Source organism: Galendromus occidentalis, unplaced genomic scaffold (genome assembly GCF_000255335.2).
Source record: "Galendromus occidentalis unplaced genomic scaffold, Mocc_1.1 scf7180000075708, whole genome shotgun sequence".
Classification (NCBI taxonomy): Eukaryota; Metazoa; Arthropoda; class Arachnida; order Mesostigmata; family Phytoseiidae; genus Galendromus; species Galendromus occidentalis.
This window is the reverse complement of record NW_003803698.1, coordinates 62,965-86,286: the sequence shown is the minus strand read 5'-3', so window position 1 is coordinate 86,286 and position 23,322 is coordinate 62,965. Positions and strand designations below refer to the sequence as shown.

The 23,322-nt window shown below is 51.4% G+C and overlaps 1 protein-coding gene across 1 annotated transcript; it reads right to left on the bottom strand.

The window, feature by feature from the left end:
* Positions 1 to 4,442: 4,442 nt before the first annotated feature.
* On the bottom strand, positions 4,443 to 22,288 carry LOC100898530 (QRFP-like peptide receptor). The gene is made up of 5 exons (XM_003737953.2): positions 22,198 to 22,288; positions 21,392 to 21,641; positions 20,534 to 20,805; positions 5,348 to 5,442; positions 4,443 to 5,102 (listed from the first exon to the last, which is right to left on the bottom strand). Exons 1-5 carry the CDS (start codon positions 22,286 to 22,288, stop codon positions 4,443 to 4,445), a joined length of 1,368 nt encoding a protein of 455 aa, XP_003738001.2.
* Positions 22,289 to 23,322: the final 1,034 nt, after the last annotated feature.

Here is a 23,322-nt window from a genome sequence, read left to right as displayed (position 1 = left end):
TACATCTCTGGTATCCGCCACGTGTTAAAACGTAGCTCCCAAGGTCTCCCTCGGTCGTACGAGAACCCTAAAGTCTCGCTTGCGGGGACCCTTCCGTTCCCATGAAGGTCCCTTGTCAGGAAGGGACTCATATGCGGGACTTCGAGGCATATACACATAAGCAAGGGCACGAGGGAAATGATTTGGAGGGTTCCACCAAACACGCTATCCTCGGCAATGAATTCATACGGAATATGTACTCCACGGAGATGAGCGCCGTAGCGAATAAAATCCACGTCGAGCATGTCGTCCTGAAGAGTCCATCGTACATAGTTTCAAATGATGGTTTATTCAATTAGGTTCTCCCATCGCCGGATTTCGACTCCGGAGTTTTGTGAGTTTTTTCTTGGTCAGCTTCCAGAAGGAGCGACGCAGCTCCCGCGATCGCAACCGATGAACACCGACCATTTGATGGGCCTGCGGATTGGGAATTGTACTTCCGAAATTCGCCCCCTGCGGCACTTCGGCTTTTGTAGTGCTGGCTGCCACACGCACTTCCGATTACCGCTCATCATAAAGCATGTGAGGAGCCTGAATGAGGAACCTAAGCAGAAACTGGGGAGGGCCTTGAGGAATCGATGATGAGACTGGTTGACAGCCCCCACAGTCATTGCTTGCGGACGGGATCACCCGATATTCGAGCGATTGAAGCTTCATTCCGAAAATTCGGCCCTCTTACTCGAGACGCACCTTCGCGGTGAGACCTCGCGAGATCCATCATCGTGGGATTCGCGAACCGGTACCGTCGGAGAAGTCTCGCTCGATCACGTGTTCTCGAATGATAGCGGAGAACCGATCTGGCCGGGTCGCCCCGTGTTGACAGATAAGCACGATAAGAGCTCGCTCCAATCCCCCCTACTCCTAGGAGTGAAGCGCGATAGTCGTTGTGGGTAAGCCGCAGGTAGGTTTACAATCCTCGTGATCATCATCGGATATTGATCGCATCGTTCCTTTTGTCCGTCTGAAAATCAAGCCATGACTGTTTTTTCAGGGACAACAGTGCGTGCTCCTCGTAGTCGAAGTACCTGCGACCTTCGCTGGTATCACACGAAACGATGCCGCCTTCCTTCCATTTCAAACCGATTCTTCAAATGAGGGATTGAATGATGAGTACAGAGAGACATTTGATGGGTGTATATATGTTTAGATACTCATTGTGATTTTTATACACTATGAACCCAACGAGATCACCTGATTCTCGTCGAGGAAATGAAATTGTGATACAATGGATTTCCCCTCGGAGCCGATGAGCATTCGAATACATCACATTTCCGACTCGATCATATCGCTGCGAATTCGATAAGCTAATGTACATATCCGGGCGCTATACATATATTGATTATCGGGCTCATACCGTGATTCCTTCATATGAGGGGATCTCATTCTCAGGGGCATTGGAGGACTCAAGACGGCCATAGCGTCGGGCATTCTGCTCCACGTACGTCTCGATTCTGGGGCGGAAATCGCGTCGAAAGGCCGGCGATTTACCGATGGCACTCAGATCTGATGCTATGAGTCAGTCAGGATGCTCTGAAACAAATACTCCAAGGGCATATTGATTGGTGTGCCCTCGAATCGAGAAAATAGGAGGGCGAGCCGCCCCAAGGGACCTGATCGCAATCATTTCTCGAAACTGAGGCGTTTTAGGCCTCTCCGATATGCGGGATGAGGTTTCTTGACGCCATTGAGCGGCACAGTGACGCCACGCACTCTTGGTCATTAGCCATGTGTCCGGAAAGCCTTATCACTAATCTCGGGTCCTGAACTCCTGACTGGGATCGGAGGAGTCTGGAGCTTTGGATGGATCTTGTCCATTTGGTGGGGCTCGTGAGCGGGATAAACGGTGAAAATTGCTACGACTAACATGGAAATGACGAAATAGCTGGAACGTGTCATCTGCCTGCGGCGGACCAGACGAGGATGGCTGATGGCGTTGTCCACGTGCTAGATATCGAAGAGTTCAGAGCCCTCGAGGCGCCACGCCCCCGGATCTTTTATTCCGTGATATCGAGCTGTAAAACACGCGGAATATTTCGAGCGGATCATTGTTGTGCTGATTAATGTACTCGTCGGGCGCGCTTCCCCATAGACTTGTAGAGCTTCGCTCTGAGCATCGCCAGCTATCTCGTATCGGACGGCTGTGGCAACAGCCGAATAAGACGCCGCGTGTACGTAATGGAATCGATTCTTTCGTTTGTTGGACACTCGTTACTCCAGCTGAACAACACATGGTAACACGCTGATGGACGTTTCGGGGAATGCTGGAGGATGGCAAGTCGAGAAAAGAGCGACGTAAGTATGCCCTCCATCAATGGCCGATCGTACACACCGTGCTTGGATGGGGCATTCCGATCGAGATGTAGATTACTTATAGATGTCTGGAAATTTGCTAAGGAAATTTCTACGACAGAGGAACTCCTGAGGAAAGTGTTCTTCTCTCTCCAATCGGGGCAGCTGTGCGATTGCTGACGGATCTTTACAGCACTGACGTGCTGTAAAGCTTGAAGCCTTGCCGGCGCGTGAACAAATTGTTGGCGGCTGAGATGTGTTCCTAGAGCGGCTCCGATGGCTGGTTACAATGTTGCACACGTCTCACACCCGTACGATAATGGCCGGCGCCGGCGGTCATGTTCCACTCGAAGACTTAGCATTGCCTTCTGGTACTCACGCGTGAAGCTTCCTGCATGAAAGACCAGCAAACTGAATTGCATGTGAAAAAGCGGATGCTATCATTGGGAGCAGAGCCCTTATCACCGAGCCTACGGGCGACGCTCTGAATCGCTGCGTGATGATCGCTCGACCATCTCCCGGTGTGAGCTAGAGGCTTTGCGATGCTCACAGAGTTCCAATCACAGGATAAGAGCAAGGCCACGGACGGATCCAGCGGAGCGTGTGTATTCAGCGAGTCCAGAGCAAATAAAATATTACTCGCCCCTCGGTCCGACTGTCGGCCTAGGAATCCCGAATTTTCGTTTTTTCCTCTAGTCGGAGTATCCCAGTGAGGATAACATGTTGAGCGCCCTATCCCTCGGCAGAAGAAGACATCGAGCTCATTTCAATAAGGCGGGAGCCCTTGTGAAAAGGGCGGCGGGGACTCGTTAAATGCGCAGAGATGGGTTTCGCTCGCCAATTCACAGCATTCAGGCTCACGGGATATCTGATCGAGAACGGAATCAATCCTATTTTCAGACTTCGGAAAACCTTTAGTTCCTCGCTTGCTCGTTCGGAGTTCGTGATTAGTATCTCGACGGGGCTCTGGAGATTATCCTGAGATGACTATCGCTGGACCTTCCCCCGATTCCGATGATACAGAGACTGGATCCGCTATATTACTTCAGCGACGGCTCCGAGCATGCAGCCTGTCTCTGCACCACCGGGAAATGATTGTTCCCTCAGCGTAGAATATCGAAGCTTAGAGGCCAGAGCTAGAAATAACATGAGCTCGGTGAGTTTTCTCCTCTTCGTATCGTACATTTATTCCGATCCCTTCTAGGTTTGAGTTTGAGTCGAATTCGCCGACCCAGGAGAGCTCAGGAATATAGCTGAGCAAGGCGCACATATGGAGCATCAGCGGCGTAAGAGGGCTATGCGGCGCGCGGTACCGAGCCCGGGGAGGCCGGTACAAAAAGGGCGCCCCTTGCGTCAGCGCATGGTGTAGCGCCCGGTGCGGGCCGGGACTGCCTCCTCAGTTACGCCCCCCTGGAGCACACAGTCACGGTGAAGCAGAGAACTTCTCACCATCACCATTTCACTCCCGATTGGAGGCGCAAACAAACAACAAGTCGAGGGAAGCGATGAGTCCAAATCGACACCCATGACAAGTCAGTACCCTCCGGTGACATGAGACTTTGGTGGGCAGAGTATACGACCAAGAGCAAAGCAATGAAAGAAGAATTTCGCGGCTCGGTCCTGACTCGACGCCGTTTCACCAGAAACGGAGAGATAGCCTTGTCGACCCAGAGGTCTTCCGGGGAGTTTGTACGCAATCTCTGTGGTGGTCGCTTCATCCGCTTTTCATACGATAGATCGGGCTCCGTTAAGCTCCATTAACGACATTCAAGTTCCTTGCACAGCTCCCTCAGTGATGCTCGCTTGGATGCACCTCGAAAAGGCAACTTCCAGCCGGCAGGTTTCCAACATCTCGATTTGGCTGCTATGTTTACACTTTTGTACATATACAATCGTACACATGTATTGTACATTCTACACCAACAACGTGTCTTTTTCGTAGATTCAATAGGACCTAGTCTGTCCAATAATATATATTCGAAGGGCGGAGGGAACATACCTACACAATGCTGCTCGTGCGTCTCCAAAATTCGTATCAATCGATCCGGGGAGTGTTGTTAGATCATTGGCTACTTGTCCAACAACAGACGCTTTTGGCGGTGCTTGGTGGGCTATCAGACTGAGCTCGGTCTGGTATGCGGAGGGAAGGTCAGTGACGGCTGCAGTCGTGAAATCGCATTGACATCATTCAACGAAGGCAGCGAGTTCCCATGAACGGGGATTTCCCCTCGAGGTCGACGGCGAGCGGGGTTCGTATCGTTTACGATCACCGGACTTTCTCGACCGCTTTCTCCCTTACGGACGCTGTTCTGGGGAGCGGTTGCGGCTGCCGGAGCTGCAGCGTAGCCGCAGCCAGATGTCAAGCTCTCAGTCAAAACTTTCCGGCAACCATAGACGGGGCAGCAAAGGACTGAATACGTTGGATCCTGATGGGGTTTCACCATACGCGATGGGTTCGGTCTGATCTGCTTGAGGTGTTCCGCTCCACAGAAAGGATCCTCGTCTGGATTTGGCTGGAACGTGCAGCAGAAACAGAGGAGGGCACGCACGATGCGCCGAAAGCCATTGCGGAAGCGTGTGCTCATCGTGACGTAGATGAAAGGGTTGATGCACGAATTCAGGAAGGCACAAAGATTTATGGCTAGCATCGTCGTGAAATAATTGTGACTCTGCATGTAGTTTGCGCCCGGGATTTGCGTCACCATTGACACCATGAAATATGGGGTCCATGACACCCCGAAGGCGATCGCCACAATGATCACCATCTTAGCAATCTGCGGACAATGAAAATATTAGCTTAGAGAGAGCTTGTGATAAAAACTCGCACCCCGGCTTATTTCCAAAGTAGATTATCGGAGCTAAAAAAGTAGGCGAAGAAGTGGCTTGCGGTCAGGATCACAGTCGGAGCCAATCTCACGTTCTGTGCAATGCGTATATGTGCTCATGAGGGCAACTTGACAGGGCTCACATATAAAGGAGCGTCGCAGAAATCTATGGTCTGATTTTATTATTGGTTTACCTTCCTCCGGTTCGCGTCCTGTCTCCTCAGACTCCCTGACCGGCACAAAGGAACACCGTGGAGTAGACATTGAGCGATCTTGTGGCATGTCCAACCTGTGGAGAAGATTCGAAATTTGACTTATTCGGCAGTTTTCTCGGCACGGTTTCTTCCTTGGAGACGACGCTCCTTCAGGAGCGACGCTCCGGAGTGTGCCACGTCAAAACTAGATACGTATGAGCTCGGGATGCGCGAGTCAGCGACCCATCGCACGGGTAGTCATCGAGAGAGTTTTGAAGTAAGACCCACAATCGATGTTCGGGCTCCCAGAATTCAACGGCACGCTGATGCTACCGATGTTCGTTCGATATAGTCGTCGATCCAACGTGCTGTCTCGTGGAGCCGGGCATCTCCATGGATAAGACTATGCATATTGATATATTCACAGAGATTTCTGCGAATACGGATATGAAGTCGAATACATCCATATTCATGTCCATTTTCATTATTTTATCCCTAAGCATGCATACTCAATGAATATTTCTGAATTGAGAAATGGGGCCGGCCCTAGCTGCGCCGCCGGTCACAGAGCGCGGGCTGGTGTGGAAAGTTATGACCGCTTTCGACTCAGCCGAATGTTAGCCCAGATTATCGTGGGAAACCTATGTATACAGCAGGGAGGTACGGCTCGACGGGTCGTCACAGGAAAGTCTCGAAAGCTCGGGGGTCTATCAGCAAATCATCATGATAGCAACACAGGATAGGGAGTTCGCTTCCTTTTCGTCATTCAGAGATCACAAACTGCACTGAAAGCCGTCTTCACCAAAGTTAGGAGACGGGAAATGAAGCATCAAGCTCTGAGCAAGCTTGCTACGATCCGCATCCCCTCTCGAGAGCCCATTATTCAGCCACGCGATTACTCCCAGCTCCTTTATAACAGGTGTCACGACTCATGACCCGATCATCTCGGAGCAGGGCGATTCCTACTTGGGAGTTCGACTCAACATCTATTAGATCCGCAAGTGAGGACTGAGTTAGCCTTGATGGAATACCCAGTCTCCTGAGATCTGCGAATCTGTATTCGGAGTCGCCGTACAGTACTTCGAGTTGAGTGGGGAAGATCTGCTTGTGATTGTCGGTCACACGGCGAGTCTCCGCCCATTCGAAGTGATTGAACGTGCCCGGCTCGCTATCGTTGGAGGAAATTCCGAGCAGATCGACGACACCAGAAATCTTCGACTCTGTATCCAGGAGAGTTGCATTCGCTCCTTGCAGCTGCAAGTTCAAATCATTGAAGTTTCCGAACAAATCACTCCGGTAGCAGACGTAGGATTCGCAATCGACAGTTCTCATCGGACCATCATATCAGGACCGTACGACAAGAATTCCCCCATCTGATCGAAGACTCCCATGAATATCTCGAGGAGTTCCCTTTCGATACCCAACGAAGCCCAATATGCAACAACGAACGAATGTTCGCGCAATTCGCATCTCTGCAGAAGTGTTCGAGCAGTTGATCAATGAGGGATAGCCCACCGTCCCGGAACGACGGAATTAGGATGGTGCATGCTTGTCCACTCTACGGAGATGACCGTGGTGGTGATTTGAATCTGGTGCGGTTCCTGATTTAGAATGTTCCCGAGAGGATTCAAACCCTCGAGCTTGTGACCAACCTCGAGTATTTACTCGCTGCCCCAAGTAGACCGGAATCTAGTTTCATCATTGTTTTCAGCACGAATCCGATCGCGTACAAACAGAAAATACGCAGCCTATCGACATTGTTTCTCACGACACGGAACAAAACCCGAAGAAGCGCCGCGTCATTCTCAGTCGTAGAAGAAGACTCGCGGAGGGATACTGGATCGTCATCAATTTCCAGTTTGACGCGAATCGTATTCTTTCCCCTACGTCGCATAGGCAAGTCACTCGCCGGTTCTGCCCCTTCCGCACGTCAGGGATCGGACACTTCGAGCCGTTCGTTTTCTGCTGCACAAGGGCATCACCATCTTCACATTCCGTGGAGTCTTGCTGAGCTCTTGCCACAAAAGCAAGTTTCTCGGCTGCCTTCGAAAGAAAGTCGTCGCTATGCTTAGTCTCGATGATATCATCAGTCATCACGACCTCCGTATGCACCACCTTCCGGCGTTAAAAGAACAATCAATCCTCCCAAAACGGCTTAAACCCCTTGCTGGATGACGGCGAGACTACGATGGATCTATGCACCCATATCGCCACATGCGGGGGGAGAAGGAGACCGAACACGCACGTGGGCACCGAATTCGACGCGCGAACATCTCTGCGAGCACTTCACGAATCCTCGAGTAGAGCGGCCGTCCCCATCATCGGGCTCCTACCAGACAGCGATGATGAACCCAGAGACTCTTAAACAGGAGCAACCATCGAGCACAGTTCATAAGGTAGAATTATTATCAATCCAATCTCATGCCCCGGGCTGCACCGATAGAGACGCTCTGGGTGCGAAACGGGGAAGACCACCGGAATCGAAGCCTGCGCTCGATGGGACTGGCTTGTGGAGAAGTAGACATCTGAGGATTTCCGCTGAAATCGGAGTATTCATCGACCTTCATCGGCCCGCGGTCTTCGGGGCTCGCCGGTGCCAGCTGCTCGCAGATGAGATCCTGGGAGCGACTGAGAAGATATTTCTGGTTTCTCGTGATCACACAGGGAATGTACTCTTTCTGAAAACGAGGCAGCGACAGAGCCGCTATTGCAGTCTTCTCGCTTTGTGTTCAGCGACGGTCGGAGACTTCATCGAAGCAGCGCATCAGCACCCCCGAGTATCCATCGATGAAGATTCCAGATATTCGTCAAGATAGAGAGTATCGTCGACGGTCAGGATCTTTCAGAGCTCCAGCAGATTCGACATACGGGCGATGCTTCCTCGAATCCTCACCAGAGCTCTCGGGGTGTCGTATAGGCTGTATCACAGCGTGGCTACAGGTCCCGGCAAACATGCGCCGGTGACGCTCGTGATAACTTCGGCTGGGTTTGGCCAACGACTCACGCTCTAGATATCAGTGCATTTCGCCATTGGCGAATCATAGAGAGCTCGCAGAAGACACATAGAGCGTGACACGTGAATCCCCTCGCGATTCCATCATTGAGCCCCACCCCCGGTTTACGCGCGGCATCTTCCTCCCCGTCGTCAACGTCTTCGCTTTCTTCTTCTCCGTCCTCCCCTAGATTGGTCTCCTCCTCTTCTTCCTCTCCTTCGGTTCTGGCCTGCGCATCCTCGTCTCGCTCTCCTCTCGAAGCCGTAATCTTGACGTTGTCAGGACCCACACAAAGACACGGAAGGCTTCGACAAAGTGAGCAGCTCAGCGTGAGCGTGAGTAAGCTCAATTACCTTGTCGAACGCGTGGGCTCCCGTTAACCGACGGCACGCTAATGCTGCCGCTCTTCGTTTCGAGGTGTCGGTGGTTAAATGTACTGCCCTTCCGGGAAAGCCCTCCTTTCCGCCAGACCAGACATCTGCAGTCGTCGCAACTCAGGCCTGGTGTCCGAGAGCTTCGGGCCGGCGGTCTACGCACCCGTTGTACATTCCGGTGACTCTGAGGCCCAAGGTGCGTCGCCTCATCAGCGTCAGCTCCGAGCGCTGGAGGTTGAGAAAGTTCACCATCATCCTGAGAACAGGGTCCTCGACGAACCGCAGGGTAATCATCGCCTGCGCTATGATGTCTATGAACAGACCGCCAAGGCCTTCTCGCAGGGGAACCGCGCGCTCTTCCGGAGACGCGTCTGACCTTCTTGCTATGGAGTGTTTATCTTGCACGGAAGCAATTCTTTGCTTCTCCAGCCAATAATGATAATCTTCGGAGGCCATTGCTCCTGCATAGGTGTGGTTTTTCTCCAAGTGGTTGATCAGATTCGATGCGCTCTTTTAATTGACGCGGACTTCCTCCTCCTGGTCTGGGATTGAGAGCGCGCATATTTGGCACCCAAATCTTGGAGATTTCTCGGTGCGACAGTCGTCATACTAGTTTCATAAACCGAACGATGGAGACTCCCCGGCACGCCATAGGACAACCCTCTGCTCCGACATTCTAGTTGATTGCGCTCAATTGCCATGATACGGTTGCGGACGCAGACGCAGCGACACTATCAAACCATGAACTCGACATCTTGATTCAAATCAGGAATCCGTGCTTGCCGAAACTCGCTTTTTTGGCATTCAGGGTCGACGCTATGTAGTGTCTCTTCCTGGCTAGGACCTCTCGCAAAATGATACGAGTAGAGCAACGCTTCCGTGATTTTGGACGTGAGGAAATCATTCGCGAATCGGCACCCGCCGAGGTGAGTTAGACGAAGTCGACGACAGATTCCTGTCTGATCGGAGATCCCCTGAATGTGGAGCTCTGAGGGGTCTTTTCTTTCTCTAAATGTCGATTCAGACTTCATCAATCCGGCTGTCAAGGGCTCTCTGCTGTTTCAGAGGGAGCGCTCCACGGAAGGTAATTGATTTACCATCGAGCTCATCGATCCACGTCGACAGATGTATCGACAAATCGACTGTGGACGATGCCCCTAGCCCTATAAGATCCCTTCAGACTACCCCTGATTCGGAGCAGCCCTTTTCCATTCGCCTCAGCGTGGGATGTGAAGACTTAATCCAAATGAGTCGTGCTATGTTAGAATGAACTCCTATCCCGAAACCCTATCGGAGGAGATACGGAGCCGGGACTTTGCTCCTGCCCGCGATGCTCTCGATCCAGAGCTCACTGCTTTACCGGGAAAGAGAGAGGGCGGACTCCAACAGCGTCGCAGCCGAGACGCATCCATTTCAATCTACGTTGAAGCGAATCATCGACGCAAGTTCAACTTGGACACTGATCTTGAACCGAAGTACCGTTGGACTGCTTCCGATATCAGGCGAGAATTTTTATAAATGAGACCCGCGTATGAGAGTGTGACGAGCTCACCACAGCGCTTGATTTTCTAAGCACCACGGGAATACCGCTAACCCTATGATTCGCGACACCTTCCGTGTCGGAACCGGCTCATGCATCTCCGATCGGAGGGATCCGTGTACAGGTTTCTACTTTCTGAGAGCGAACTGCTCGTCTTGCCTCCAGCTTCTTCCGCGGAAAACTCATAGTAATCCTGAAGATGCTCTGCCCCGAAGGGCCCTGCTCGGAACCAACTACTCGTCTCGCGACGACCGGAACTGAAGGAAGCTCTTCAATTTTCCCTTTGTACCTCAGAAGCTGTCTAAACCTTCCATCCCGGGCAAGGCAGGTCGTGGAAGCTCTTTTTCTGCTCGCACAATGTTCACAAATGAAGCTCGAGAGATTAGCCGTGGGAGTCACATGGCAATATTCAGGAAGATGGGTTCAAATTAATCTTTCCAAGCTCCGTGGGAGTCACATGGCAATATTCAGGAAGATGGGTTCAAATTAATCTTTCCAAGCTCCGTTCGTGTACGCGGCATCGTCCGCAAGGAAGAGACTGACGATCGGAGGAGGAATTCCGTATTTCTACGAAACCGTCAGGATCGCATCGCACACCGTTTCAAAGTTCGTGCTTCACAGAACAGTGCATTCAATGAGGGACGATTTCTCATTTCTTTTCTAGCTCCACATAGTGGTTCTATAAGCTCTTCAGAGCATGGATTAAAAAGCATGGAAAGATAAGAAACATACGCAACTTTGGATTGTCGAGGGCGAGCAGCCGCGCATTAGCAGTCGCAAAAGCTCAAAGGAAACGTACTAGCGGCGATTCTCTTCCGAGGAGCCTCGACCTCTCCGAAGTGACGAGAACGGGGATACAGTCGGGCTCACTGGTGCGTTCTTGCTCGCACACAAGCTTCATACATGTCTACAGGGGTTCTCGTTCCCCGCTGCAAGGTAATGCGACCGTCATTCCCACGTCCGGAAGGGGTAGTGTTTCGAGGGACATTTCAGCTGCTCGTGTCGTAATCGTGGATCGAAATGTTGACAAGATTGGAATGCCTCCCGAGTTTCAAGAAGTCGATGAGGATATTCCATCCTCGAGAAGCGGAATCGCTGACTTGAGTGCGAATTGATTTAAATAACCCTCATCAAGCTCAAGTGGCCTAGAGGCAGCAGAAGATCGGAGTATGTAGAATCGGGGTTGAATTTTAATTCTAATAATTATTGATGTCACCGCTTCACGCTGAAATTCGACTTGTTTCAAAATGCCGATGGCTCTATCAGGTTCCATCGCTAACAACAATGAAATCATGTGAGGCTGATTGGCTGCCAACTGTAGACGATGAAGCAGAGTTAGAGCATGGTGGAGTTCACCGGCATATTGTCTGATCTTCTCAACAGACCTTCAAAGCTTGCAATCGCCCGTCAGATTTTCACTTCAGTGAACTATGTATTGTGGAGCCGCGGTATGCGGAGCACACTGCTCAATGCTCGAGGAAGAAGTGAGTAACTCCTGAGTTCGACGTCATGAGTCATGACTACCGTAGCGGGGAACCAACTTTGAAAGTTGATGATACCCCCGTAACTTGATCCCTACGACAGAGCAAGCACCGGGCTGAATTGCTGATCGACGCGCTGCGTCACGAGATCGGGTGTTTCGTGTATCCTATTGGGGTCAAGCCTATGATCCTTCGATTGGATGAGGCTGACTCAGGATGCCATGCCTTCAATCAACCTCCGATACCTTCGGTCATCGAGTGAAAACAACATCTCAAAATACCTAAAGCTAGAGAATCCGAGGCTTGCCGACTCTGAATCTGAATACGTCACACGACCCTTCCATGAGATAGGCATACTGCTAGCTACGATTTTGATGAGAATCATTCACCCACAATCGATGATAACTCATTATCTTCATGCCGGTCTCACGGCGCGATGCGACATCGACGGAGTCCTCGAAAACAAAGTTGTGAGTAATACGGCTCATGATTTCGCAGGGACTATTTTTTGGTTTACTCCTAGCGTCGGCATCGGGAGTTCCAGCGATATCATGAATCATGACTGACGTGAGAGGGGTCTTTCGCCATCATGCCTCCCTACTTTAAACACTTAAGCTCGACGGAATCAAAGAAAACGTCGGCTTCGCGCGCGCAGTCCGGGGCAACACTTCCTGAAGTCTAAGTTTTGAAATTCGATTCTATGTGCCTACAACTTATCTACCTGAGAAATTTCGCTCCTGAAAGTTTACCTCAGCGTACTTCTCGGGGCGAGTTAGCCCAGAAATTCTTCATAAACTCCCCCTCTCCCTTTCATCTGGTCGTCGCGGATGATTCCACGCCGAGGAGCTCCGGAACGTCAGTCTGAGTCCTTTCGGAGCCGATTCGGCAGCCAATGAAGACCCCTAATGTAGAGACTTTGGATGCAATGCGAAACTCTGGGCTCCGGCTCTCCAGGGGAAGCACATTGTATTCACTCAAATCAAGAGTTTCCGTATGTTTGCGCCGACACCTGTCCTGCAGCAAGACCTTAGCCACGTGGGATTCGGGCACGGCCATCGCTGTATTCTGAACCCTACATCGAAGCCGCGCGATTGTAAATACTCTCGGCTACGGCTGATGTGCATCATTCGCTGCTGTCTGTGTTCAGCTGTTGCGAGAGCTCGAAATCGGAGCGCGAATCCCTCGTAGGCTGAGATCAGTGGCGTAGCGAGCGGAGTGCCGCCCGGGGCGGTGATTCGAAATTTTCCGTTTTTTCACCGTGCTCGACGAAAATGCCGCCCCCCGCCAGATACTTTTTCCTCGAAAACACTCCGTTTTTTTTGGATGCAGAACCCCGAAGTGCCGCCCCTAAAAGCTCCGTAGGAAGTGCGGCCCGGGGCGGTCCCGCCCCCCCCCGTCGTCGGCCTTGATACGCTACTGGCTGAGATATCCGAAGAGCTCTCAGTTCTCGATTCCGAAACCCTCCGGATCGCCCCGCTCCTGTGTGTAGACCATCATGGAGTTGAGAACAGAATCTCTGATCCAGTCGTCGATCGCTTCTCGCATCAGCTCATTACATGCTCCTCTGACCAGAGAGTCGTCATCCGGAAGGCTTCGACTTGGTGGCATTCAACGGCCTGCGGGTGCGCGACTGCGACATTCCGGATTCCTGATTGATTCATTGGGATCATAGGACGGTGGCATTCATTCATCGACACTCGGGATTCCGCACCCAGAACAGAGACGATATTCTCTGTGATCTGAATGCATGAGTCATTTCTGATTTATGTTCGAACGATGCCGAGCATTGCTCAGACAAAGCTCATACGGCTAGGCCTCGCATCGACCATAATCCTCGGGCGAGAAGAGGCGGGTGAACCTCGAGGGGCACTAATCGGAGACCTGCACGAGCAGTTATTCCATGGCTTGTATTTTAACCGGCAGATTTTTTTAAATATTTCGGCTGATCTTCTGATATCGATCAGCAGTTATTTAACCGACTTGCCAACTAATTTATAGACTTGGCAGCTTTCCAAGCGGCAGTATAGAATCGGCGGCGATGATTAGAAGAAGGGCAGTTCTCTTTAAGCAGGGGCAGACTTCAACTCGCTTTGTGCTTCTTCTCCAAGGAGGGAGCAGGCAGCTTTATTCGAGTGGCAGTCTTCCTTATTGGATCAGCGGTAATTTTTGCGTTAGGGGAGGGGTTTCGACTTTGAATTCCCCGCCAGAGAGAGCGAATGGGGGAGTTTCGACAACTTCCAGAGGCATGCTTCCTCGGCCTGGGTCGTTAGAATGACAGGTGAGGAGTGGAAGGAGGCGCGCTGCTCCTGTCCATGCTTTCTCAAGGAATACAAATGCAAGCACGCTCTGGTATGGCTATTCGTCGGCAGCTAGTCCGCCCGCCACCCGAAGCTAAGCAGATTCCTCTGGGTCAGAAACGGAAGCCAGGTAGACCGAAGAGGGCAACTCGCGCTCTCCTCGTCGACTAGGGTAGAAGAAGTATGAGCTTCTCTCCTTGCATATCTAACTGCCAGTCTCGTTGTCGAAGACTGCCCGACTCCTCGTGAATAACTGCCAGCTTTGTAAAATAAACTTGTACGAATTGAAGAAAAGACTGCTAGTCCTAAGTAATAAAACTGCCGAAGTTGTGAAATTTCTGCCCGAAATCATTTTCTTAACTGCCCGATCGAGAAACTGCTGAATCTATAATTCGAACCGCCCAGAATATTAATCCCCTTATTCCATGGCCTGTCTCAGAGCAAAGCGCGGCCTGCTCATCCGGCCCCTTTCATGATTGTATCACTCAAAATTTCAAGGCTGATAGTACCCACGACATCAGCTTGTGGGAGCGTCTGCCAAGTCACGTCCCACGTCTCGAGGGCGGAAAATAGCTTTCTTCACCGAAGAAGAATGAGTCATCATCTTCGGGTCCTTGGAGAGCACTCTACCTACTGACTATCTAGAATATGTGGCTAGCACTCCCCCAGATGTGTACGCAATCACAATCGCTGTCAAACCTCAACGGACAACCGACCTGCGGAAACGGAAAAATTTGTCGGAATTGATGTTCGCTGTAATGATGGAGCTTTTCCGACACTTTCCCGGCGAAGAGAAAGGGAGAGTGTTGTGGTAACGCTTCCCGCACCAGTTAGACTTTATTGTGGAACTATTCCGCCTTCCATCGGATTCAAGGAAACTGTGACATCTTCGAGTTTCCCCGAAAAACTTTTGACCCGCTGCTCATAGTCGTTTGTGGTCGGCAAATGCTCGCGGGGCTCTCTCTCAGTCAGGGTTTGATGCATACTCCCCTTAACGGAGTTCATTTCCTCAGATCATTCTGCCACTCGGTGGTTTGGGTCTGGGATCAGCCTTCCCCTCGCCTCATACGCCCCGTATCGTAAAATATTCCCGATCCATGCCGCGGAATCGTCTCCTAATCTTCCCTGAGCTCAAGAGAATTATCGATTACCATTTGAAAGTACTATATTCTCAGAGATTCAGAATTTCCCGTGAGAATCCATCATGTAATCACGAGTCGAGACTTTTACTAGGGTGGCGAGCTCTCTCATGATTCCGTGTGCCGCTATTCTCCCCATGGCAGAGTTCCTATGTTAATTCCGAGTTCGATTCGGATGGAAGACAAAGAAGACCGCCAATACGGAGGATGAGAGTGTCCAGGCGATATTCGCTCACCTGAATCATTCTTTCAGGCATGCTGGCATACACTGTAGCCTCCAGCAACATCTCGCATGCCGTCAGTCCACCCACTCATCTCTCTCAATTCCTCGGGGAAGGCTTCCAACTTCCTTATGCTCGAATTCTCACAGAATGCCAGCTATCTCGGATGTTTTGCACCCCCTCTACCTCAGTGCATGTCATCGCCTCGTCACCCGTTCCTCGTTCTCCACATGCTTGGATCATGTCCCATGGCTAATGACAGTCCGGTGACGGCGGAGGACGTATCAGTGCCTGGCTGCATCGGAGTTCTCGGATCACGATATTGTCTGTCCCTTGTATCAGCTCGCTTGTGCCTCCTTCTAGACCCATTTTCGGTGCTCATCACTTCGATGTTTCGCTAAACCTTCTCTTATGGATCGGAGCATTCTCTGCTCATTCCGTGCTGTCGAAGTGACTTCATCCCCGTGGCGTTCGATATCTATGATGAATGTTTTGAGAGAGTCTCCACTCAACGCCGTTACCGGGCATGACACACGGGATCCCTTGCTCAGATCCGGGATAGGCTCCACGAAAGCGGTTACTACTGATTCTTCTGCCTGAACTGTCTCGCTGAGAGCCGGCGCTTATATGACAGAATCGAGCCATACCGTGAACTCATCTCCATCGCCCGCGCTGAATTATCACCAATATAGGCTGCTCTAGTCGACATGTATGGAGGCTTATGTATCCCGTGGGCGGTCCGCCCGCCTCGGAATGCTGTCCTACTTATGCTCTGGATCTTCTACCTACGCGCTGGCAACCCTCGATCATTTGGCATAGTTCGTCGCCTCGATCAGAGCCAGCTTTGTTCAGGCATGTCCCTTATCGGAGCGTTGGACCCATTGAACGACATTCGGAATCGCTTATATTGATCCAATCTCTCTCGCAGCTGTTTTCGTCGGGCTCAAGGTCACGGACTCCAGCTCTCTCACGGATATCTCCCTCCAGGGTCCGCGGTGTTGCATCACCAACTCTCTCTGTCCCAATTGCATTCATCCACGATCTCTCCTCAATCTCCACAACATTTCTCTTTGCCTCCAAGCACGCCCAGGTCGTTCCGCTTCTGAGGGGTGAGGAGAACGCCTACGATCCTAGCAATCACCGACCTATCAGCCTAACCCCTTTCCTCGCCGAGTTGTCCGAAAAATGTGCTTCGTCCCAATTGTTGCCATTCCTCTCCCGCGCTGTAAGTCTTTCTGTTCACCAATGTGGCTTCATTGCTTTATCCCACAGTGCTCCACTGGAAGTGTCCTGCTGCAGATGAAACAATTCATCTTGGATGCTTCGAGTAGGTTTTTCAGCGTCGTAGTGCCTTCAATGAATCCGGCAGAGGCTTTCGGTTCCTCGGATTGACGCTCTTCCCTCGCTGTTGATTTTCACTGATCACGATCACTCTCTGGCATGGTGCAAATCCTATTTGTCGGGTCGTGTCCTCCGGGTCCCGACCGCCGGCCTGACCTCGGCGGCCCTTGATGTAACCAATGGAATTAAAAAACTAATGAAGTACCATTTCGCGCGGGCAGGAACGGAGTCGAGGGAGGACGGAGGCTGGATGCCATTGAGCGGCATTGCTTAGGAGAGAACGACTCTGCAGCAAACAGCGATATAATTCTTGTGTCGTGAAGATCTGGCGTCACTTTGATGGAGGACCTCTTCGAGGCTCGTATTGCGAACATCAGCGGCCGTGATCACTCCCACCGTCGCGTCGGAGGCCTCAGTGAACCGACAAAAAAGGCAAAACATTCCCGACAGCCTGCTGACGATGCTCCCCGTCTCTAGGTGTTTTATCCTTTCTATCGATTTTTTTGGGGAGCGCTCAATGCGAAGCTGGCAGGCAATCGGATCATGATGGGAGATCCTGGATTCTGGACCTTTTAGTTTTCCGGCTAAGCGAGTCACCGACAAGGATGACGCTTAGGCTGGAGGAATGACCTCGTATAAGGGTAGATACGATTTCAGTATCCTCATTTTGACGTTTCCCACATCTTACGGCGACAGGGTGGACTCATCAGAGGCGATTCCCTCGTCGATCCGCTCCAAGCGATTTGATACATATGGTATGTTCGGAATTAGGGAACTCTAATGATGAATCGCACTGGATGCTGTCGTGATGATTGATTCCGCCCACATCTCCAAGTCCACAGAAGTCACGGGCGGAGACTCGTAAGTCGGAGATCTGCTCAGACATACGGAAACTTCGATACACATCAGGCGAGGAAGTCAATTGGATCGGCTCGATGGATTCCGTTCCCCCCCTCCTGGTCTGAGGAACGCTCAGATCCTCATGAACATGATCCTCCACGAACTGTTTTGGTATCGAGAACGCTGAAGTTAGGTTCTCCAGACTTGGGTCGTTCCGATGAGCATACAATCTCGGACTTTCCTTACAAAATCCCATGGCAAACCATCCGTCGATCATGGGGAGCCGAGAGATCGATGCATTGAGGAGCCTTTCCTCTAAACAGGCGTGAGAGTTCAGAGGGGAACTCCTGATTCGGTGAGGGATCCATAGAAAGGAGTCGACGATGAACGTCGAAGATGCTACTCCAGTAGCCAGCTTATTAACAGGGCTCAGAAATGAGCCTGCAGATGAAGTCGATGGAAGAGGCTGAGCAGCTGACGTTACGCGAATGGAATTTTCGATGTCTTGGTCTACCGGTTTCGGGGAGTTGTGACCATAGCGGGGACCACGCGGGTTGTGAGACAATTCGACTCTCGAAAAGATCTCGCAGAGCAGAAGACTGGTCTCTTCTCGAGTCCCTGTCGCTCCTGTTACGCCGACGTTCCCTGTCGCGTCCGGAGAAACCACTCTCCAACCTGTCTGACCGGAGAGGGGTTCCCCCGTCCAGTTCGCCGGCGCCGAGGGAGACCCGAGAAGCTTGACTCGAATTTATTAAGTTCGCTGACCCTCAACCAAACTAAGCTCGAGCTATTCAGTGATACCCAGATCGTTTGGTGACAGAGCCTCCCTATGCTCATATCGAGACTTTCCTCTACGAGGGAGATCTCGTCACTCGCATTGCATCTTACTGCTTGAGTCTATAAATTAGACACAGGCCAGTAAATAGACCCACCAGCAGGCTCTAATCGCCTGCGGGTTGACAATGAGACTTATGCTCGTCGTGAGTCCCGCTCGAAGGGGCAGAGTAAGTCCCAGTCAGCCCGAATCGTCGGCCGGAGTAGCCATCTGACAACCCCAATCGGAGCGACACCAAGCGAGCTCGTAGCTGTCCACATACTTTTTAGCACTCCATGAAGAAAGGAGGTCTCCCGAACTCGCGGACTCCATCGTGGTTGTCGGAAGAGTCACCATCACGAGTCTCGCTTCCGGATCACTTAATTATACTCGTTCGTCAGCCTTAGATCCAAAGAATAGGGCCACAAGGTCACAGCTTGGAGCAGAAGAATGGAGCGGCGAAGAATTCCGTGGCAGAGATCCGATGTCGGCCGCAATCCTTCGTAATCTGATCGCATGGAGTGTCATCCATAAGGAAGTGCCGTAGGATATGTATATTGAAGCCGCACTCGTTGCGCCATCTGTTTCTATGGAAGCCGCAGCTAGTTCCAAATACATCATCATCGCTTGTCTGATCCTGGTTCTCTGATAGAGGAGGTCATGATATGGTGTATTCTGGATGATGGAGATCTGGAGCATCTCGGGATCCGGGGTATGGAACGCCGCGTACCGGAACGCGATGATCTTGGTAAACGCCTTCGTCGTCGTGTGGGTGAGTATACTAAGAAGAATCGCCTGATTTGTCGGTTTCGAAGGACACCTATCCGCAGAAAGGTGCCCTCAGAGTCATCCGTGCCCGTAATTCCTCGGGGTCGCCGCTCAGGCGGCCAAAGGTGGCACGACGATCAATAGAGGCCATCGGTCGCTGAGGAAGGCTCTGAGACTTGCAAGAGAGCGCCGAGGCAAAAGGTGTCATTACGCGTCCCTCTCAGGCCGAAACATCTGTCGGAGTTTTGTCAGGCAGTGCTCCGCACGCCGTCAACTCCTGCTGCCCGCTGCGGGCATGTCCGCAACGACCCCTCGAAGGAGGACGTTCAGAATCGGTAGCATGGCCGAATTAAGGGGCGCTCGTAGCGCCATCCGTTTCTAATGTCACGCTACAAAATGTACAACCGAAGTCCCTCCGAAGAGGGATCCCCCGTTCCCCAGAGCTCGGATGTTGGGGGAACTTCGATCCCTTGAACATGAATGTAGCAGTCCTCCATCTGGAGAGTCCCCCATAGGCAGGACTTCGGGATGTAAGTACTACATATGTATGCATAGTAATGATAATTCGTTGATATACGCACATCCACGCCTATATGCACATACATTCTGATAGTATAAGGTGCCCGACGATAGACGTCCTATGTCACGCGTCCGTCCTGGGTATTCTGGGGCTCTGCCTCATGAGAAACAACCGAGAACCATGATATGATGGCTCCCCATCCGGATGCCTTGACCGACTGAGATGGATACTTTTTGAGTACATGCGCTATCGCTGTCACTTAGAATAATTTGGGCTCGCAGAAATGCGACTCGAACTAAGATTTTTCCTTGTGTCGCAAGGAAGGCGAGGCGCAGGTCGGACCACGCATACATCGCATGGTGGATAGAGGCTGGCGAGCGATGTGTTCTGGTTATAGAGTAAGGCATCCTTAAACAGCGTTTCCGAGAGCACCAGTCTGCAGCAGCACCGAGAGCTATAAAGCTCATTCGGAGGGAAACCTCGATGCTCGGTCGACGCATCGAAAGCAATGTGGATACTGAGATGCGGCCGAATCTAGGCGGTGCGCGGAGAAGAGCGAAGTAAAATTCATCGCTCATGTGTGCAGCACAAACTCAGCCGGTCGCTGGATTTAGAATTCCTTCGGACGCTCTTCGATTCCGTTGAAAATTGATGAATTAGGGGGCGCGCACGCCTTGGATGTTACCTCAGCCTGTAGGGAGTGAATTCGTGCCGGATCCTCTAAAATGCGCCATATCCGATGAGAGGGTGGGCGCGATCCATTTGAGCCTCTAGGTAAAACAGCCAATTGTGTGACAAACACGATTGGTTCTCCAGATCCAATCGGGACTTCGTTTTCCGGTTGTGCATGACACTCACCAATGAACGTTAAAGGCAGAAGGTAAATGGTGAAGAATAGGAAGGTGTAGTAGCCCTGACGAAACGGCTCTTTGATGGTTATCATGCATGTTGTACGGGTGATGGATCCGAGGTCAGAAACCAAGGTGTCGGTGTCTGCTCTAGAAAGTGGATACAAAAACGGAGATGCCACAATACAGGGAGCCGTCCACACCACAAAAAGTATCTTTTTCGCGCGTCGCTTGGACTGCAATTGCATCCGGCTCAGGAGCGGGTCACAGATGGCGAAATACCTGCAACGTTCAGTCGATTAGGAGGGATTCTAATTACGAGGGGCTTTTCTGGCTCCCTCTCATCCGCGGAGCCTTGAGCCAGTACTCGAACACTTATGACTGGAGAATGCACCCCTTGGTCCGGTAGGAAACTCGCCAGATCTCAACTTCGCAAATATTTTGCAATCGTATCTATCATCTATTTCCCTCGTCCCGAATCGCCTGGCGCATATACTCCCTACGGACCGTGCATCACGGCGCGGGAGGGGAGGGAGAAGGTCAAGCGGGGGAAAAGCAACCGACGGAAAGTACCAGCTGGACGAAGCTATGGTACTGTACATATAGTAACTCCCGCCGAAACGCTCGTCCCGAAGCAGGGGAGTGTATCTTCGAAGGCTCTTGCGAAAACTCAAAACTGCGAGGAAGACGACGAACCTCGTCGAGATGTCGGATATCGTTCCATGTAGGTGTGAATATCAGTAGATGATAGTCTTCTCATTCTTTTCCTCTTCGAGGTCTTAGTGAGACATCGAGTAGCCAGTAGCCAGAAGGCCGGCTCTGGGATCTCTCCCTCAGAATCATCCGTGAGCCTGATCGAGGAGCTTACCTTTCAAGACAGGTAGCCACGAGGGTGAGAACGCTGGCGAACACAACAATCGTTTGCAGATACAACATAGCTGTACACAATTCATCCGTCATGAAAGAGAGCGTTGCAGGGGTAGCCAGTTCCAAGAGTTTCATTGGCAGAACAAACGCTCCGACAGCAAAATCACAGACTGCGAGATTGACGATGTAATAGTTGACCACTGTATGCATTCGACGATTACTCCACACGGTGTAGATGACCATGGCGTTACCTGGTGACAAACACAGAGTCAGCTTGTCGGATGGGTTCTCCGACCCCCTCCTATCCCTGATGTTTTGCCGACCTTGACAGCTCCCCACAGCCAGAATAGAGCACGAGCATCTGATGCGTCTCCATCGCCCGATCACACGTATGCTAGAATCAGCGGGCAGCTGTTCTTTCGATCGAAGTGCGCGTCGTCAACATCGCGGGACTTCTTTTCTCACGATTTTTTTCTCTTGGATACAGGCGTCCCGTGTATATATTCCTCGCGATGTAGAAGAGCGCCTAGAACATGATCGAGACCAACCCGAAGGCTCTACGCAAGAGGTCGGGCGACAGGTGAGCTTTCACCGGCCGAGAGAGAGATGACAGCCATTCCGTTGATGGCGTAGGACGTACCCCTTCCGATGAGCTATTTGCCCAAACAAAAGGTCAAGGTGGTCGAATTGCCCGCGCGGAGGAACAGTAATCGCCCACGCACACTCAATGCACGATAGCCGTGCGCTCTTTTGGCCTATGAGGACGATAATAATAACAATAATCTGACCGATCAATCGACTGCTTACCACTTAGAGCTAATATCCATATGATCACAAATGCAGAAACGAAGCTGAGCCAAACGGTAGATATCTGAGTAAAGTCCTCATAGGGATCCATGTATTCAGGAGGAGGTCCATCGGATGGAACAGATAATCCATACGCTCCACTGGAACTGTTCCCGATCAGCGACAACATCATCGGAGCCGACCGGCGCGTGGAAGCACAGGATCATGTGAACTCAGCAACACCGCTCTCAGTGCGAGCTCTGTCTTCGCAGATTCAGCCCCCGATGCGGCCCCGAACATCTTGAATGCGACCAGCAACTGGTGGATCACGTGTAACACAGGCCGAATGTTCATATTTCATGACTGATAGAGGAAAGTCGATTTTCGTCGAATCAGAATTCCCGAAGTCACTGTCGAGTTCAGTCCACCGTCCACGCATGGGAGGACGGTTTGCTTCGGAAGTAGCAAGCATACGGACTTTGGTGAATGGAGCTCTCCCCTCCAAGAAGGGGAACATCCGTTCGAAGAGTAATCCTAATTTTGGCGGCAGGGCTTCGAGAAGTACCCATGAACGAGTCGCTCTAAGATCGAACAATCGAATCACTCGGTTCCCTTATCTTACGTCGGAGAGCGAAGTCGGCCACTGCGGCCAGAATCTTCGACTGCGGCTTGGATTTGCCAAAACATGGGTGGGGAGAACCGCGAGCTTGCACATGCGAGTGCGCGAAAGACGACAATCCTCTGAGCTCGCTACCGAAACCGGCTTCGGACCTGTGAGCCCTCTCCGTCTTACTCCTTGCCCTCTCTCATGTCCTACCCTTCTCCATTGTTTAGAGTCTAGAGTAGTACATCCTCCGTTGTGTGACATGGAAGTCGTATCTAACTTTGACACAATAAAATCCAGTTTTTCGAATCATTCGTCATTCAATGACTCAAACCGAAATCAGCTGACAATGAGTCGCTTCCCCGTATTCCGAGCAAGCTCACGAGCGTCTTTCGTCCCATGCGACCGACAAACCCGATTGCCCCAGCTTGAATGCACACTCTGTCTGCGAGTAAAGTTATTTTGAGACCTTGATTCAGCTTGTACCTCTATGCTTGTATGCGATGCTTTCGCTCGATGCGACGCTCGGCTCTATCTTCAAC

Coding starts and splice junctions, on each gene's coding strand:
- LOC100898530 (XM_003737953.2), bottom strand. CDS start 22,288: ATGGATCCCTATGAGGACTTTACTCAGATATCTACCGTTTGGCTCAGC. Junction 21,642..22,197: donor ATGGATATTAGCTCTAAGTG/GTAAGCAGTCGA, acceptor GTTTGTCACCAG/GTAACGCCATGGTCATCTAC. Junction 5,103..5,347: donor AGGACGCGAACCGGAGGAAG/GTAAACCAATAA, acceptor CATTGTCCGCAG/ATTGCTAAGATGGTGATCAT.